Below are 18,720 nucleotides of genomic sequence, written 5' to 3'. Positions count from 1 at the left end.
CACTGTGTGATCAGGCTGCATGTGTCATAGCTTTAGTTAGGAATTGACGTCAGGCTTCAGGGATAATTATAAATAGAACATTTTCTATTGACAGTTATCCAGAATGAGATCTGAAAACAATGATGCAGTCTTCCACAAGATGGTGCACTGAACTTTCTGCTTTATATAACCAAAGTCTTCTAGTGCACTTTCCAAAATGAAGATCCCAGGGACATTTGTGACTGCCACCAAGACATTGTTTTGATTACTAAGTCACTGGGCTGAAGCCTGACCTAGTACACAATATGGAAACCACTATTCTAGACTGTCTTTGGGGGGGAAATTAATACATTTTGAACAAGTATACAGTCGGATATAGCAATGCTTTTGTGTGATTAGTATGTTTGAATTTTATGGCATCCTCCCACCATCAACCAGTAGCATATGTGTTTTAAGATATTAGAGTTCTCTTTAAACAAAAATTAAAAAGGAAAGAGGCTGTGAATGTTGAGCTGGGCATAAACAGAAAAGACTGTATGATTCCCAGGAGAGCTTTTTGATAAGTCTAAAAGAGCATATACAGAAGGGAAAAGAAAATCAATGGATAATATTTCAAATTTAGTAGCATTCATACCTTACCTGGAGGACTTGACCACAGAATAAACCTGTGTTACAGTTATCAAAATCTTTGGGGGGGGGAGTAATAACAAAAAAATGTATTAAGGTAGGGGTGACAAAAATGTAAAGTGAAACTTATCAATTCATGCCACAGTTCCCATCATAGCTACATTTCATTTGTTTAAAAATAATGTCCTGATTTCCACCCAGGGACAATATTGTGTAGCACGGTGTTGAAGTGTTTTGAGATAATTTACTTATTGAAAAGAGATAAATAGGGGTCACTTCCAAGTTTGGAGGAACCATGGATAACAGTAGTGCTGCCCGTTTATTCTTCACCCCAACTTCCTTAAGGAAGAGAAAGAACATTCACCTACTCCATCCAGGCAACCAAACAAGGAATTAGGGGAAGCAACCTGCCCCCTCCCTGAGAAGGAAAGCATGGCAGCATATTCAGGAGGTGAGTAGATGCTGCTATCAGTCCTATGTGCAACTAAATATTATCTGAAATGCTCTTAATTTTGGGCAAGACCAATGTTTGCCAATGTTTATCAGGTAATATTCCCCTTTTAGGAATCTGAGGCAGGCAAAGGGTATTAAAGGAAATTTGTTATTGTAAATAACAAATAATAGACAAGACTAACAGAAATGCAATTACACATTATGCGGGGGGGGGGGGAGAGAAGGAAATGACAAGATTTTTGGAAAATAAGGGTCAGCAAGAGTTATAGTCACCAAATCTGGACTTGGAGTGCACTGGAAAAAGCAGAGCAATGTGACTGAACCTGCAATTGAGGTTTGCATCTGGTGGGATCTATGGTCACCAGAGCAATTTGGTAGCCCAAGCGAAGGTATTTTATACCTTTTTCCCAGTCATGTATGTGGTAAAATAGCAGATAGACTAGATGGGCTTTAGATAAAAGGCGTGATTGCCTTCTGATTGAAGTGATCGGATTAACAGAAGGGGATACTTAAAGAAAACTTGGAAGTTTCTGGAAGATTTTGGAAAAGAGCTAACATCTAACGTAGTGATGACACTAATTAAACTCTGGCAGGCTGGCTTAATGCTTGGAACAGGAAGGGGTTTGGGGGGTAAACAAAGGATTTTCTTCAGTATGAGACTTTAAGAAAAGTCTGTTGGCCACTGCTTCGCAATACAATAGCCAGGAGGGGAAGAAGATCACAAGTGACGGATGCTCTTTGTCTTGATCAAATATGTCGTGGACATGGGGTGCACTGGAAAAAGATGAACTATGTCCACGGAATGCCATGGACAGTTTATCTGGATTTCAGTGAAGCTTTTGATAAGGTTCCACAATATATTCTTGTTGACAAGTTGGTAAAATGAGGTATGGATCCTAATTCTGTCAGGTGGATGAATAATTGGTTGACAAATCATACTCAGAGGATACTTGTTAATTAATTTAAAAATTCCATCTAAACATCCGGAAGAAGTTCCTGACAGTTACAGCGGTTTCTCAGTGGAACAGGCTTCCTCGGGAGGTGGTGGGTTCTCCATCTTTGGAAATGTTTAAACAGAGGCTAGATAGCCATCTGACAGAGAGGCTGATTCTGTGAAGGCAAAGGGGTGGCAGGTTACAATAGATGAGCGATTGGGATGTGAGTGTCCTGCATAGTGCAGGGGGTTGGACTAGATGACCCACGAGGTACCTTCCAATTCTATGATTCTATGTGTGTGTCTCTGTGTTGAAAGGCATAGTTCAGGAGCAAGGTCAGTTGGTCCAAGCATGGCTCCCGGTGCTCAGAATGCTTTGTGTTGATGGTCTGGCTTCCCCTTGTCTAGACCAATGTGGGTATCAGTGGCAGTTCAATGCAGGGGCACTTAGTGCTGTGTCCGTCTAACAATGAAGTCTGTTGCTATTGGAAACACAAGGCTGGGGTGGGCTATGAGAGGGCCTCATCTGGCCTGGCCATCATATGAGAGATAGTAATCAGCAGTGGATGCTACTCAACAATGACAAATTCAGAGTCTTAGGAAGGGGGACACACATCAACTGATCCTTGACAAGTTAATTTTTATCAATATAAGAAACAAAGTAAAGGGAAAACAAAATATTGTAAGGGTTATTGAAGACAGTTTATACAGAGTGTTTGTTTTCTTTAGTTTCTATAGCATTTTCTACTAATGGTTTTAATTTTTTAAACCTTAATTCTGATATAGTTATAAGATAGTGGCATCCATTTTTGGTTTTCCTTCTACTTCATGTCATAGCACAGAGTTAAGGCTTTACTTTGCACAGAACACTCATTTTCATCCTGGCGAACACATCATAATCTTTCATTATCTTTGGTTTCAAATCGTTATAGATTAGTAGCGACAAGTGCATTTCAAACACTTCACAATTCACATTGTTATTTTAATAGCTATATGAATTCCCTGATGTAACTTTATTGGCAAATCTGAACATTCATCCATAAAAATTACATCACCAAGCTAGTATTTTATTGTTTACTTGATTGCCCACTGTAGTGCAGGACTGAGCAACACTTACACAGAAAAATATAAGTCCAAAATGTTTATATTTTGTTCCCAGCATAACTAAATGAAATGTACTCCAGGTATTACATATATCTTAATTGAATTAAAAAGTCACTTTAGCTTGATCTTCAGTGCATCTTCCACATGTTGAAATGCAGCAGGGTCCTCAATGGTTGGACTTATCTGAAGCAATAAGACCAATGAATCAAAATGCTATATTTCCATTAGATTTTTTTGCCTAGTTTTTGTTAAAATCATTTACAACTTTACTACTTGCCCACAGAAGGTAGGAACTTCGTATCTACTGTGTTATGGTACTTGGTTAAGAGAAAGATTAATAGATGCGGCCTGACACCTTTTTGGAAACATCCGCTATTAGATGTTGCTAAACAGTTCCTTAGCACAGAAATGGGTGGAGAGATAATGTGACAAAGACAGAATATAGGAGAGGTAGAGTGAGGATATTTTATTTATTTATTCATATTTCTCTACCGCCCTCCCAGAAGGCTCAGTATTAGCACTCTAAAGGCCCTTGGGACTTCAGTTATTACAGTGCTACAAATGGCAGCCTTCTGGGGAAAGGGCACTTCCTGCCCTTTGCTTCCTTCCCTCTCCCCCTTCTCTACCAGTCCCCCTCATTGTTTTCCCTTCACCCCTTATCAATACTCCTCACCCCCTTCTCCCTTCATCCCTTCTCTCCCCTCAGTGCTACCCCTCTTTCTCCCCCAACCCCTTCTCTTGCAATCCTCTTACCCTCATACTCTCCTCACTCCTTGTATGCCTCTCTTCCCACTCTCCTACCCCCCTGCCCTTCTCCGACAATGCCCTTTCCCCCATCCCTTCTTAATCTGCCCCTTTCTCTTTCCTCTATTTTCTTCTCCCCCTTCAGCTAGTGTGGTTCCTGGCATCTGCCAACATCATCTCTGCCAAGGTATGTGCGTTGTCTGCACATACACAGACAACATAACTATATTTGGGGAGGGGTGGATTTAAACCCTTATATATTTATTACTTCAGATTTTTCTGTAGTCCCACAATTTTCAAGGAAGACCTATTTAGTGTCATTGTGGCCCCAATACAAGGATTTAGATACCCACCCATGGGTGCCACACATTGCATTAAATATACAGATTGTAGATGGAAGGCACAGTAGAATAGGATTGGCCTGCTCCACAGAGTAAGGCCATGTCAATGCCATTCCACATTCTACAGAAGTTTTCTGTAAGTTTATGAGTAGGACATAAGATTAGAAAAGTCAAATAGTACATGTATATATTAAGCCTTTCGGTTTGCATATACATTCGGTTTGTATCATACATATCACCATAGTAAAAGAAGAGCTGCTGTTCACCTGGTATGGTTTGCGGTTCACAAGGGAAGAAAGAGCTGACCGTGGTATCTTGCCTGAACGTGTCTTTGGGATCAGTTTCACAAATACCACTTTCCGGAATGCTGCTACTGGACCAATATTTTCTCTAACTCTCTGAACAATTTCTTCCTTAAGTCTTTCCTCTTCCGTATTCACATCTGATAAAAAAGTGAGTGTAATTATCATTTTATTTCATTGTTACAATGTTGTTACCTGTTCTAAGATACATATATGATATGAGGTAGGATATGTGTGAAAATAAATCACATCCCCATGGACCCAGGGTTCAAATCAGCCTAAGGAAACAGAATTTCTTACCATTTCTTAGAACACATAATGCTAATGGCACATGGCCCTTCAAGGAATCCTCATGACCAACAACTGCACAATCTGCCACAGCCTTATGAGAGAGAACCGCCTGGTATACAGAAAGAAAACAAACTTCAGTAAACCAACTTGAACGTGGACTGGTAATTTAGATGCAGAGTATTACTAAATCCAGAAGCCATTATCTGTCTTCTATGAATGTCACATTGAGCATTCAGGCATACAGTAGAAACATATGGTCAAAGTAACTCTTTCAAAGATTCTATCTTGGGAACATTATACCATGGATTGGTTGAAGTGTTCATTATGGACTCTTTGGCAACCACCGTCATTTCAGCCACTGGTGGTTTACATTGAGCATATGCTATTAGTTTGCTTAGAGCTCACCTGCAAATGTATACAATGCTGCTTTCTTGGTATGTGCATTCTCCGTGCAGTTTTACATATATATTCTTCTCACTGGAACCATTTTCAAAATTTAGATGGATGGAAAACCTATATAATCCGGTATACAACAGCAAAATACTAAAGAACTATGAAAATGGTTGGCTTAATTAATAAGCCCTTTGGGACTGAAATACTGAAAACTGTAAAACTGCATGTTAGCTGTCCAACCAACAATAAGCATAAACCACAATGTCATATGTAGAGACATATTTTCATGCTAATAATACTAGTTAACCTAGGTTAAATGTCAGTGTTTTGTTGGTCTGCATTTGGAATAATCTTAACTATAAATCAGTTAAAACTGTCACAGATACACTGGGTACATTGTTTGAATATGACATCAGCACTATTATGATGTATTCATCAAAGTCATCAATCACTACCCACAAACAATGGAAATCGAGTAGCATAAAGGACAGTATATTGCTTTCTGCAACAGGATACAAACAATACATAAAACAATGTAGCTAACATTTTCTTTTCTAAAAGTCAGATGCAGAAGTCATAAAGCCTCAAGATTTCACAGCATCAGACCTGTTTGTCAACATGAAAAAGGCAATTATGGTAGAAAAATAAATGTGAGGGGCTTTTTTACCTTTCCACAAAAAGAGAAGAGTTGAACAAGTTTCCTAACACTTTTTTTAAAAGGCCATTTATTTAAATTTCAGTGGTTTGGCAACTTATCAGCTACACTTATAAATAAAAATTGGGTTTCTATTAAACCAAAAAGCCCCCAAGACTCATCTAAAGGGGGCCATTGCCGCTGTGGGAGAGGAACACTGACAGGGACCTGGCTGGTGGGAGAGAACTCCCAGCACTGGCATTCTCTGGGCAGGATGTGTGTTGGCATGGCAACGGGGTATGGGTGAGCTAGGTGTCAGTTAGATGGATGGCCTGACATTGCTCAGCCTCTTTTTCCCCATAAGTGCACCCGAAGACACGAAACCAACCCTTCCTCCCTGCTTATGAATTGTTGGTCTAATTGTTAGATGTTGGATTGTATTATTGTTTAATTGTCACAGCCATTGGAAGTGTAGCATGGTAAGGATCAATTTTGGGGCGGCCAAGGTTGGGCGCTGTCCTCCCCTAGATTTGGGGGGGGGGGGCTTAAGGGGCTGTGTGGATGCAGAGCCTGATTGAAGGCTTGTATTTCTGGGAAGCAGGAGAACTCAACAGAGGCTGTTGCCTCCCCCCTTTTTCAGCCTGCATAATGTCCAAGATTTTGGGCTGGATAGCCAATGCAACCCATTTAGGGGCAGGCTGTGATGGGATGTCTTGTGGCTGGCTCGCCACAAGAGGGCAAATTTCTCTTCCCATGCTTGCCATGCTCAATGTTGAATAAAGGCTGTGGCCAAATATTTTACGCCAAATTATGGTTGTCAGTGTCCTCATTAGGCGGTCAATATCCCCCTGCAAGGCAAAAAATATTGCCTTCAACATGAGGCCATTTTTGAGATTGTAAAGGAATAGTGGATGACTCTGAATGTTCCAGCATGCAAAGACAAAGGCAATGTTGATTCTGAGGTTTAGTACTTGTCTCTTTTGGCTTCCTCTAGCAATGTTGGTTATCTGCATTTACATATTGATAAAACCCGTGAGCATGAAGCACTTCAGCGGTTTGCTCTCCTTCATTTATTTGCCTTTTTAATCGCTGCCTTTGATGAAGCTGATCATATTTTTAATTATCCTTTTCTATTGGTTTTTCTATTGCTTTCTGTCTTCCATCTACCATTTCATTTCATTCATTCTTTTGATTTTGTTACTTTACTGTTCCAATTTCAGTCTGCCATTTTTCTATGATTTCTCTTGTTTATGCTGTTCTTTCATTACTCACTCTTGATGCACCTGTGTCTTTACTGCAAATAATTTTATCATCTGATCTTAATTTTCATGCTCTTATTTCCCCTTCTTACTGCTCTTTTCTTTGCTTAGTCCTTAGTCATGCCTCCAGCACTCATGGGTTCACTCTGCAAAGTGGCTGTAAATTTTGATTATTTTGTTCACCATGTTTACTCTTTTTACCTACCTCCTCTATTGTTAACCTGCTATTTTTTCCAATGCCTTTCACTTTTTCTGTGTCCTAGTTTTTATTGCTGTTCCTTTGTTGTTTAATCTTAATTTTCTTTCTTTATAATTTTTTTATAAAGCAATTTCATCCAGAAATTTCTTCTGATCGGTATTCTTGTTTTTTGTTTTGTTTTTGTTTTTTTGCTAACTAACTCGATCACACTGCTTTTCCTTCAGATTCCCCTGGATTATTTTATCTTTCTATCTCCTTTAAGTCAATTCCCTTAATGTCTTAACATTTTATCTTTTCTTTTTCTAGAGCAGATTGCTTATTCTGCTCTCTTATATCCTCCTTAAACTTAAGGCAGCTAACAAGTTGCAAACATAAAAACAATATAATAATCTAAGAGGAAGATAGTAACACACAACATAAGACTTCAGCTAGATTTGTCAAGCCATTTTACCTTTCACCGAATAACCTCTGAAATTAAAACTGTTTATAGGCATTACTGAATGCCAAAAATAGCTATTTATGTCAAAGGAGACAGTAGATTACAAAGCATCTTCTTGACACCATCCCTTTAAAAAAAAATTCTAAGGGGCTTCCGCACTGGGATCCTTGTAGCAAATTGTTTGCTGAACGAAAAATCGCCATTTAAAATAGTGGAATTCGTCATTATGCATACCTGACTTTGTAGTGGAATCCAGTTGCGTTTCCATCGTTTCCCACAAGCTTCCGGTCTCAGCAAAAATCGCTAGAAAGGAAGCGCTATTGCCGAGCTCGTCCCGCCCCTGGCCGTCAAGCAGCCAATGGGCAGCCGTTAGCATGCTCCCAAATAGCCCCTTTCCCTTTAAGAAAGGTTTGTTTTTTTAAAAAAAAAACACCCATTGCAACGAATATGTGTTGATTCGTTGCAACTGAGAGACCCATCCAGCTGGCAGCTGTGTTTGAGCTGTCGTTTCATCGTTGCCACGCTCCCCCCAAGTTAAAAAAAAAAATCCCCCCCCCCCTCACAGGCCCGATTTTCGGCCGAAAACAGTGTAAAAAATAAAGGGGAAATACATCAGCAAACGGGCTTCTCTGTTGTTTGTGCTTAGTGACTGTAAAGAGACTGTAAAGAGCTTTGGGGAGGGACTGCAGCCGGGGAAGCCTCACTGGGTAAACGAAGGCTTGCCGGTGATTTGATCTCCACTTGCTCGGAGAAAAAAAAATGGCGATCGCTTCGCCGGAAGATCAGAGGCGAGAGCCAGGGGGAGGGACTTTGTAGAAACCACAACAATGGTAACGCACAGAACTTTCCTGCTAGTGTTGCAGATTGGTTGCAGGAGTGTAGCGCTTTCCAGAGGGTGAATCCACTTTTGGGGATTTCCCTGAAAGCGCTACAAGGAAGCGTTTTTTGCGGATCGGTTTCAGGTGTGTGGCAGATTGTCAACGGCGTTGTGCATAATGGCAAAACTGTAGTGATTTCAACTGGCAACCATTGTGCGATTTTGAAGGAGTGCGGAAAGCCCCTAAGTATCCCCCAAGATTTCCTTCTCAGACAGGCTTTCCCTCATTACTACTTTTGTAAGCAATTTATATTTACCTCCTCAAGTGCACCTGCTGAAATTCTGTGACCAGCAACATTGATCACATCATCCACTCGTGACATGACATACAAATAGCCATCTTCATCCATGTAACCTGCATCCATAGTATCATAATATCCCTTAAAATAAAGGAAGGAAAAACATCTTAAATGCATTATCAATATGTATTTTGTTCTTTTATTTTAGATGACACCAATATCGTTATCAAACAAGGACACTTGTGCTGTGATCATACCCTTATCCAAAAAAAATCCTAAAGCTTGGTCTAGACCATTATAACCTTCTATCTTGATGCTGCTGCAAACATTATCAACAAAGCCAGAGGTGCTATTCCATAATGCAACTATAACATGTGAAGCTGCTTACTACATGTATTCTTTGCATCATTTAATATCCATTTATACAGGGCTGTTGAAAGCCCACATGGGCCCCTGAACAAAAATTCTGCCTGCCCCTCCTGCTGTGACCCTAATTTAATACAAATATCATAACAAATCACTTGGCTTTTGTTACTGTGAACAGCAGCATAATTGTTAACTGGGAATAATCATTACCTGGGAATAAGCCCCATTGTACTGAGTGAAACATTTTATTTGTCCGTTTGTTTGTTCATTTTATAGTCTGCCTTCCTCTTTGGACTCAAGGTGGATTACATAATAGTACCTCATTAAAAACCTGTTAAACCCCCCAAAAACTTTGAAAGCCACAATCACAAGATAGAAAAGAAAAAAACCTCCAGCCTTCCCACAACCACCCACAAATGATTTAGTCAGATGGAATAGTATAGCCTGTGAGGCCTCGTTGATCTTAACAAACCCAACCTCAACCAAAGACCTGGTAGAAGATCTCTGTTTTACAGGCCCTGTGGAACTTTGACAGCGGCATCAGGGCCCTCAGCTCTCTTTCTTAATCAGTACTAAACTGCCAAAAGATACTGCTACTAACCTGAAACCAACAATAGCAGATGTAGAAGGGGGGAAGGGGGAAGGGGGGAGATGTGAGAAGTCAGTTTCTTCAAGAGAAGACAGATGAGCCAAGTCTCCAGATGATGTTGTAAGACTTGAGGAAAACTATTCCAGTACATCTGATGAAGTATGTATGCACACAAAAGCTTACACCCAGAATGAAAGTTCGTTGGTCTTAAAGGTACCACTGGACTTGAATTATATTCTATGCTTCAGACCAACATGGCTACCCACTTGAATCTAACTTTATAAAGTGTTTTTATTTCCCATATGCTAAAATCCAACTAATCCCAGCTCTCTCTTCCTATTCCATTCCGTTCCCTCCTCTCCTGATGGCTAACCCTCTAGAATTTATCTTTTCTAGTTATACAATTTGCACAAAGAGCTCACTAGCACTTAGCATAAGAGTTTTCAGTATGGCCTAAGTTGTGAAAGAAAAATACCTCTGGGCATACACAGAAAACTTTTCTGTAAACTTAAAAAAAACAAAACTGTATTCCCCTTTCTTCCCCTACACTTTAATAATTCAGTGGCATACTTAAAGATGCAGAGAAAGCAGTGGATTCACTGAATAATATTTTTAAAGCCCTCTGTAAAAATGATAGGATTACTACATGCCCTTTGCCTTCCATAAGAATAAAGTAAGAAGCTTGTTGGATCACACCACAGGTTTCTCTGATGTCCCATTTCCCACACTAGCTAGCCAACCACATGCTTCTGGGAATCCCATCATTAGGGAACAAAGGTAACATCTCCCACTGGCATTGAAGAATAATACTGCCTTTGAACATAGAGTTTTATTTGGTCATCATATCTGTTCACCACCCCAAGATGGCAAGTCTGAGAGGGAGTAGTATATATCAAACTATAAATAAATAAACATTTTAAAAGCCGCTCAAGGGCCATTTCAATGAATCTGTCTATTATGTATGCTTTTACTCTTCAGCCAGGGTAGGGGAGAAAAGAAAGACTAAAAATGGATGGTGGAGGGAGCAAACAGATTGCAGGGGGAAAGAGAAATGAAGGCATACCAGGCTTGTTGATGAGCTTAGGAACAACTCATGATGGGAAAATGAGTTCCTCAGTACTTTAGCTTTAAATGTTTGAAGCCATGGAGAGCTGCAAATATTATTAAATATTATTTATTTAATATTATTATTAAATAAAAATAGTTCGTAAAAAAACAAGGAAAACAGCATCAGGATGTCAAAGTGCCTTCCTGTTTGCTCTCCCTTGCCTGCTCATCTAATGGCTGTAGTGCAGAACTGTATAAAAACAAAACAAAAACTCTGAAATAAGTTGGTGATTCTTGTTTCACTGGACCATCAAGCTGACTTGTCGAAAAGGAATTTTGTACCCCCAGTTCCCCCCTCTCAGTGGTCCGGCATTTATATTATTACACAGTTCATTAAGATTCTGTCTACTGAGGGCTTATTGGGAAGACTGGAATAAGAGAGGTAGATTTGGGGTAGTGATGCACTTAGGCCAAAGTTATTAATGTACAGTGGAATGAACAGAACTTTTTTTTAAAAAGCACTAAGAAATACATGTAGTATTCTGTTTCAAAGTAGGCTCATAGTGATCTATGATGCAAAACAAATATTTAATTAGAACATTTAAGGAGTAAAAACTATAAAATCTGCACACATCCAGGAAAGATTTAGGGCTAGGAAACTGAACAGGCTATGTTTATACTAAAGAAAAAGGTGAGGCAATCACAGAGATCAATATTCAGCCTGAAAAAATATCAATGTAATCAAAAAATCCGGTGTTACTTCTTGTAACAAATCCATCGAGAATGTATTACAATTGTACTTACTGGAAATTTTTGGAAATATAGCTCCTTGTATAGGGCTTCATTTCTCCAAAGACCCAAAAAGGCTCCAGGAGCCAAAGGCAGCCTGGTATCAAACAAGAAAGGCAATGATTGGAACAAAATAAACAAGGATAACAGAATCATAATAGAAAAAAAAATCTAAGTAGTACATGGTAAACATTCAGGTTAGCATGGAAAGTTTATTTAGGTGCAAACATAAATGTTTCACTATTAAAGGGCAACTGTAAACAAGTTGGTTCATATCCTAGATGTGTTAAATGTTAAAAAGAAAAATTCAACATTATAAGTCAGTGATGTTAAAGTCTGCAAAGTTTAAAAAATATGCATGTAAAGGCTCTAAACAGTGTGGGACCCTTGTATCTGCAGGATCGTCTCTTCCCATATATTCCCCAAAAGAATTTAAGATCTAGAGAACAAAACTTACTCAAGATTCCTGGCACCCAAAATATTAAATTGGCCTCAAACAGAGCCAGGGCCTTTTTAGCCCTGACTAGGTAGAACACTCTCCCTAACTAGATCAGGGCCCTTCAGAACCTTGGACAGTTCCACCGGGCCCATAAGACTGAGCTTTTCCACCAAGCCTAGGGTTGAGGCCTAAGAAGAGTGCTGAAACTTGGCCTCCCTTTTCAAAACAGCAGTCAAATTATATCCTAGCCTGAATTATTTGATTTATATCAACCCTCCCACTATAAGAACAGAAATTATTAGAACTATTTTAAGGGATTCATTATAAAGTATAATATTGTTTTATTTAAATGTAGTTACTGCTCTGGGCCCTATGGGAAGGACGGACTATAGTTATTATGAGATTGACTTGTTGGCAATATGGCCAAAAGGTTTTTTCTTTTTTGATAGCTTTGTGTAGACACTCATGGACAAGTTTATTCAATTACCCAGGAGCCACCTGTTATAGGGGGTCTACCAGCAGGCCCATACTAATGCCCCTTCTAAGAGAATTGGTGCTGCTTCTTACATGGGGAGTGGAATGGTGCATTCCTGTAAGGACAAAGCAAACAACAAGCACTATCAGCAACCGAGGCAGCCATGTATACAATGGGCAGTAAGATGGAGCACATAAGATGGACTGAAGAGGTTCCTGTGTTGCTGTGCTTGGCTCTTTTGCTAGGCAGTTCTGCAGCTTTCTACCTGTTGCAGAGCTGGGAAAGCAGAAGCACAGGTTAATGTATAAAGAACAGCTGGTGGCTACTAGGAGTACCGATGCAGTACTCCACTGACAAGAATTGAGTGACTAAAATCTTAATGCCCACCCTCCCATCAAGCCAGCTCAAGGCAGTATATAGTATTTAAATATAAAACAATTCAATTTAGACCAACCAATTAAAATAAAAAATCAAATATTAAAATTAATCGCTTAATTAATATAAAACAAACCATATCAAAACACAGCAGTATCAGCATCAACAAATGGTATATTGCACTCCAATCTCCCAGAGTTAGACTCCATATTAGGAAGGATTTGAAGGGAGGGAGGGGATGTCATTATATATAGAGGAACCATTAATACATTTTTGGCCAGATCATCATCCATCCATGTAATGGAGATACATTCATAATACAATAGGGATGACAGCCTCTGAACCAGCACGCACCCCTGTCGAGCGAAAGAATTTCTTTTGAGGGTAAGGAGCCAGGCATGCAACTTCAAAAAGATACCTAAGATGACTTGACTATTGTAGGGGATGGCAAATATACTACTATGCAGGTAGGCAATGGGGCTGGAAATACCCTCCACCAAAATCCCTGTGAAAAGGCTACCTTAACAGGAGAGGCACAAGAAGAAGAGAGGTCTTCATGGAACTTTCCTGAGCCTGACATATTTGTGCCTCTTCCTATTGCCTCCCTCTGTGTTGGTCTCTTCTACAAAAATAATCAGCTCTTCCCAGTTATAATGTATTTTTATAATTCACATGAAATTTGATACTAGCATAATTATATCAAGGTTTATTTACTTTTCAAAAATCATCTGTGTTCCTGATTGTAAGCTCTGATTGGAAAAATCTTTGTGTTCCTATCAAAATCTAACCAGAATCGATATCTTCTTGTATACATGTTCAGAAAGCTCTCATTAGTCCTTTAATGCCAACTGTCCTAGTTGCAAGTAATAGCGCAGGTTAAAAAATGGCTGGTCATATAAATGGTATACCTAGAAGAATCATTTTTTCCTTTTTTGTTTGCATAATATACTAGATGCCTGCAAAATGAAGACAGATACCGCCAAATGACAGTTTCTTAACTAAGCATATATATTTCTTTTGTGTGCTTGCAAAAACTTTTTTAAAAATGTTAACTTCTATGGTGGCTTAAGATCTTAAGGTAAGATAACTTAATTTTTAATATCTACTTTTAATTTGTTTAATATTTATTGGATGATGTTATGACCATAGTCAGAGCCTCTTGTGGCGCAGGGTGGTAAGGCAGTAGAAATGCTGTTTGAAGCTGTCTGCCCATGAGGCTGGGAGTTCAATCCCAGCAGCCGGCTCAAGGTTGACTCAGCCTCCATCCTTCCGAGGTCGGTAAAATGAGTACCCAGCTTGCTGAGGGGTAAACGGTAATGACTGGGGAAGGCACTGGCAAACCACCCCGTACTGAGTCTGCCATGAAAACGCTAGAGGGCGTCACCCCAAGGGTCAGGCATGACCCAGTGCTTGCACAGGGGTTACCTTTACCTTTTACCTTTATGACTATAGTCATGTCAACACACCCACCCCTCCCAAAACAGCCAATGATGGGCCTGGAGGGGGGAAGTGGGGATCCCATGTGGGTGTGTATACAGCTATGTTCCCAGCCATATTCTGCATGATCATACCACTTCTGGGGTTTCTTGAAGCCTAAAGAATGTTTCAGGGGTTCCTCAATGGTAAAACATAGAGAATAGCTGCTCTAAGCTATTAAGCTTTAACCCTCAATCTGCCTCACAGCTTCCTTAGCCTTCTCTTTATAGACAAGCAAGCAGTCTTATTTTAAATTATTTTTATTAGTCTTTACAAAAGCCTGGTGGATTTCATGACTAGGTAGAGTATTTGTAAATATTCATTGACATGACATCAACTTATACAATTGTAGACAGACTTCACCAATACAAATCATTTAGCATATTTCAGTGAACTCAACATTTTGCTTTGAATTCCAGCATTTAAAGATGAAATTTCTGTACATAGTTGTAGCATGAAGATATTTCTAGTGCTTCAAGCTATTCATGATAAGAAATGTTTGTAGAAACTTTTTTTTAAAAAAAAAGCAGATTGTTAAACCCTCACTCGTAATTCTTCTCTAAAAACATGTTTAGTGAAGAAGAGGAATATTATTTTGCATACAATTCTCAGTACACACCTGTATTCAACAAAATGTTCATGAACAGAAAGTTACTTTGTATGCTTTCAAGGTACCATCACGATAGAAGTTATCAATGCAGGTGCCCCTTTGATTTATTAACTGTCTAAAAAGTCCTTGTGACAAAGAGGAAGGACAATTACCACTGAGAAATTCATCAGCAGTTCTTCTAGAGATTTTTTCGTGTGCTGCTTCTTTTAGTTTAATCACTAAGAGAATCCATCATACAGCACAGTTTGTAATTTCACTACTATGAACTTTAGAAGTTAAAATAGATGAAATACATAGAGCAGATCAACACAAAAGACATGAGTAATTCAATGAAGTGTTTAATCATGGAGCTATATCAAGTGTAGCAAAAACAGACAAACGTAAGGTATGAATAATTGAAAATGTAAGTGTTGCATACAAAATTTTTATATTTAAAATGTCTTGGCAGCACCTGGTATACTGCAGGTAATAAACTGATGTAATAGTAAATAGCAGAAACATTCATGGATTTCCTTCATGATCTTCTCTAAAGCTATTTACATGTCCTACATGAGCATTTGCCAAAAATGTCTTGTAGTGCCTCAAATCAAGAGTTTTTATTTATGATTAGATTTCTAGACCGCTGCTCCTAGCATGCTAGCTCGTGGCAGTTTACTAAAGGAAAGTATTATACTCCCCATTAAATATGCACAATAACAACTTTAAACCAGAACTAATAAAACACAAGATGGTAGTTCCTGTGTGATCCAAAAACAAATCCCTCCCTATGCTCCGGGCATCAGTCCTGGTGCAGATGGCATAAAGTTAGGTTGGCAACTGAGTTCACAAACAGCCCCCCATATAGTCTAACATCCAGGAGCGCGGTGGTTGTGGTGGACCTGATCACCTACCCTGAGGCTTTCCACCCGGCCTCAACCAAAAGGTGGAAGAGCTCCATTGTGCAGGCCCTGCAAAACTCAGAGAGCTCCAGCAGGGCCCACAGCTTGTCCGGGAGCTCATTCCACCAGGCAGGGTCCAAGACTGAAAAGGCCCTGGCCCTGGTCGTGGCCAGGTGTGCTTCTCAGAGCCCTGAGAACCTCAGCAGATTCATACCCACAAGCGCAGTGCCCTGCGGGGGGGCATAAGGAGGCAGGTGGTCCCATAGGTAAGTAGGGCCCAAGCCGCGTAAAGCCTGAAAGGTCAAAACCAATACCTTGAACCGGATCCAGAAGCAAATTGGTAGCCAGTGCAGTTGTTTCAACAGTGGCTGAACATAAGCCCTCCAGGGTGCCCTGGTAAGTACCTATGCAGCTGCGTTCTGAACAAATTCTAATTTCCGGGTCACAGACAAGGGTAGGGTAGGGTTGTGTACAGCAAGTTACAGAAGTCTAACCTGGAAGTGCCCATTGCATGGATGAGGTGTTCTCGGAACAAGGGGTCAGGTGTTCTTGGGACAAGTAGGGCACTAGTAGCAGGGCTTGGCGCAGGTGGAAAATTGCTGTCCAGGCTACCTTAGTGATCTGAGCCTCCATAGAGAAGAGGGCATCAAAGATCACTCCCAAATTCCTGGCCTGCGATACAGATGTCATTTGCACCCCATCCAGGCAGGGAAGTTGTGCTTCCTGTTCTTGCCCCTTCCTACCCAGCCACAGGACCTCCATCTTGGAGGGGTTGAATTTCAGGCAGCTCTTCCTGATCCATCCAGTCACTGCTTCCAAACAGCTGGTAAATGTTTTTTTTGGGGGGGAGCATCCAGCCGACCTTCCATCAGGAGATAAAGCTGGATGTCATCTGCATACTGATGACAACCCAGCTCATAACTCCAGACCAACTGGGCAAGAGGGCGCATATAGATGTTAAACAAGGTGGGAGAGTGTACCATCCCTTGTGGCACCCCACATGGGAATGCAAAGGAGTTGGACAACTCATTTCCCACCACAACCCTCTCGGACCTGTTCTTAAGGAAGGAGGTCAGCCATTTAGGAGTGTTCCCCCTATTCGTGTGTCTGCCAGGCAATGGTCCAAGAGCTTGTGGTTGAACACATCAAATGGAGCCAACAGGCTAGCAACATGAGAATGGCCAATCCGCCATGATCCAGTTGTTGAGATAATCCATCAGGGTGATCAGCATGGTTTCCACCCCATGGCCAGAATGGAAGCCCAACTGATATGGATCTAGGGCCGAAGTTTCCTCCAAAAATGCCAGGAGCTGGTCTGAGTACTGAGATTCTTCACAGTCTAATTGGTATATTTGTGTTATTGGTCTCTAAGGTCATAATTTGTCTCCGCAAACTACCAAACTGCTACAGACTACCAGGACAAAGATTATGAAAGCATTTTGTAAGATTATATACTTCCTAGCAAACCTTTCCTGCCACATTAGAAGATTAACTGAAAGGCTGAGGCTGCATCCAAATATAAGACTGAAATATTTCAAGGGTAGGAAGTTGATATTTTATAATCTAAATCAGAATACCTAAAAAAAATAGACCATGTCTGCTAAGGGTCCTGTACACCAGAGATGTAATCAGAGCTTCCATTCTCAGAATGGGAAACAACTAGACTCTGAGAGTTTTATCTGTGTACCTCTTACCTGTGTGCCTGACTGTTTCTGTTTTAGAAGGATTAAAATCTTTAAACCGCCCGTGGCGCCGCGGGCGCGACGGACTAAATAAAAGGCTAAGGGGTTCTAGGGCGGGATGTGTCCGTGATGAGGAAGGGTCCGGATTCGACCCTTCCTCTGGACAGACACTTGGAGGGACCAATCGGCAGGCGCGCAGCGCCTGCCGATTGGTCCCTCCGATTCCCAGCCCCAGCAACTGCAAGCTGTGCTCGGTTGCCGGTGGCCTAACGCGGCGGGAGGCGCGAAGCGCCTCCCGAGGGCTCAGGCCATCACCAACGGAGTCCGAGCTGCCTTTCCGCAGCCGCGCCCCCGAGCCCCAGCGGCAGCGCCGGCGGCGGCCCCCAAGCCAGCCAACGCCCGCAGAAAACCAGCAGGAAAACGTCCGCGTCAAGCCGCCGCCAACGGAATCCGCCCTACCTTCCTGCGCCCGGAACCTCAAGCCCCAGCAGCACCGGCGAACGCGTCCCCCAAGGCGGCCAACAGCCGACGAAAAACAGCCCCAAAGCCTTGGGGGAGGGCCTGGCCAGCAGCCGCGTCTACGAGGCCGCATTTCCTCCGTGCTGGCCGGCAGCAGCCGCGTCCCCCAAGCCAGCCAGCAGCCGCGGGTCAGCCGGACCTCGACCTCCCTTCAAGAAGCGGCGTCCGCGAACCCAGCCGGCAGCTGCAGGACAGCCGGAGTCCGAGCTGCCTTCCTGCAGCCGCCCGCCCGAGCCCCAACAGCAGCAGCTGCGCCGTTCCCCGAGCCAGCCAGCAGACAGACAAAAGCCTCGGCGAGGGGGCTGGCCAGCAGCCGGCTCTCCGGTGCCGCCTCTCCTCCGTGCTACCCGGCCTCCTTGCCCACGCCCGGCCCCTTCACAGACAGGAACAGCGCGAATCCGGTGAGTGGGCCTGCAGTTCTGTCTCAGCTCCGGGGGGAGGAGCGCGGGGCCGCGTTTCAGAGGAGCCTCTGGGACACGGGGTGGCCGGGTGGCAGCGTGTCCCTTACCCCAGTGGTCCCCAACCTTTATTAGGCTGGGGACCGGCAGGGCATCGGGCCGCGCCCGCGGATCGGGCCGCGCCCGCGAACCGCACCCGCGAGCCGCGCCCGCAGATCGGGCCGCACCCGCGGGCCGCGCCTGCGGATCGGGCCGCACCCGC

The 18,720-nt window shown here is 42.0% G+C and overlaps 1 protein-coding gene across 8 annotated transcripts in view; it reads right to left on the bottom strand.

Annotated features, from left to right (window-relative positions):
• Window positions 1-2,616: 2,616 nt before the first annotated feature.
• Window positions 2,617-18,720, bottom strand: part of ACSS3 (acyl-CoA synthetase short chain family member 3) — a 69,199-nt gene continuing 53,095 nt past the window's right edge. For 7 of the 8 annotated variants that reach the window (XM_077338937.1, XM_077338935.1, XM_077338940.1 and 4 more), the window contains 5 exons: window positions 11,622-11,703; window positions 8,834-8,956; window positions 4,785-4,884; window positions 4,449-4,624; window positions 2,617-3,280 (listed from right to left, as the gene is read on the bottom strand). In XM_077338937.1, the coding sequence (XP_077195052.1) occupies window positions 3,209-3,280; window positions 4,449-4,624; window positions 4,785-4,884; window positions 8,834-8,956; window positions 11,622-11,703 (553 nt within the window). In that variant the 3' untranslated portion in view covers window positions 2,617-3,208. Of the gene's footprint in view, window positions 3,281-4,448; window positions 4,625-4,784; window positions 4,885-8,833; window positions 8,957-11,621; window positions 11,704-12,612; window positions 12,797-18,720 lie in introns of those variants that run through there. The other variant, XR_013231229.1, reaches the window with a different exon arrangement.

This window comes from Paroedura picta, chromosome 5 (genome assembly GCF_049243985.1).
Source record: "Paroedura picta isolate Pp20150507F chromosome 5, Ppicta_v3.0, whole genome shotgun sequence".
NCBI classification, from domain to species: Eukaryota; Metazoa; Chordata; class Lepidosauria; order Squamata; family Gekkonidae; genus Paroedura; species Paroedura picta.
Note: the sequence above shows the minus strand (reverse complement) of the source record. Positions and strands in the feature narration are given on the sequence as shown.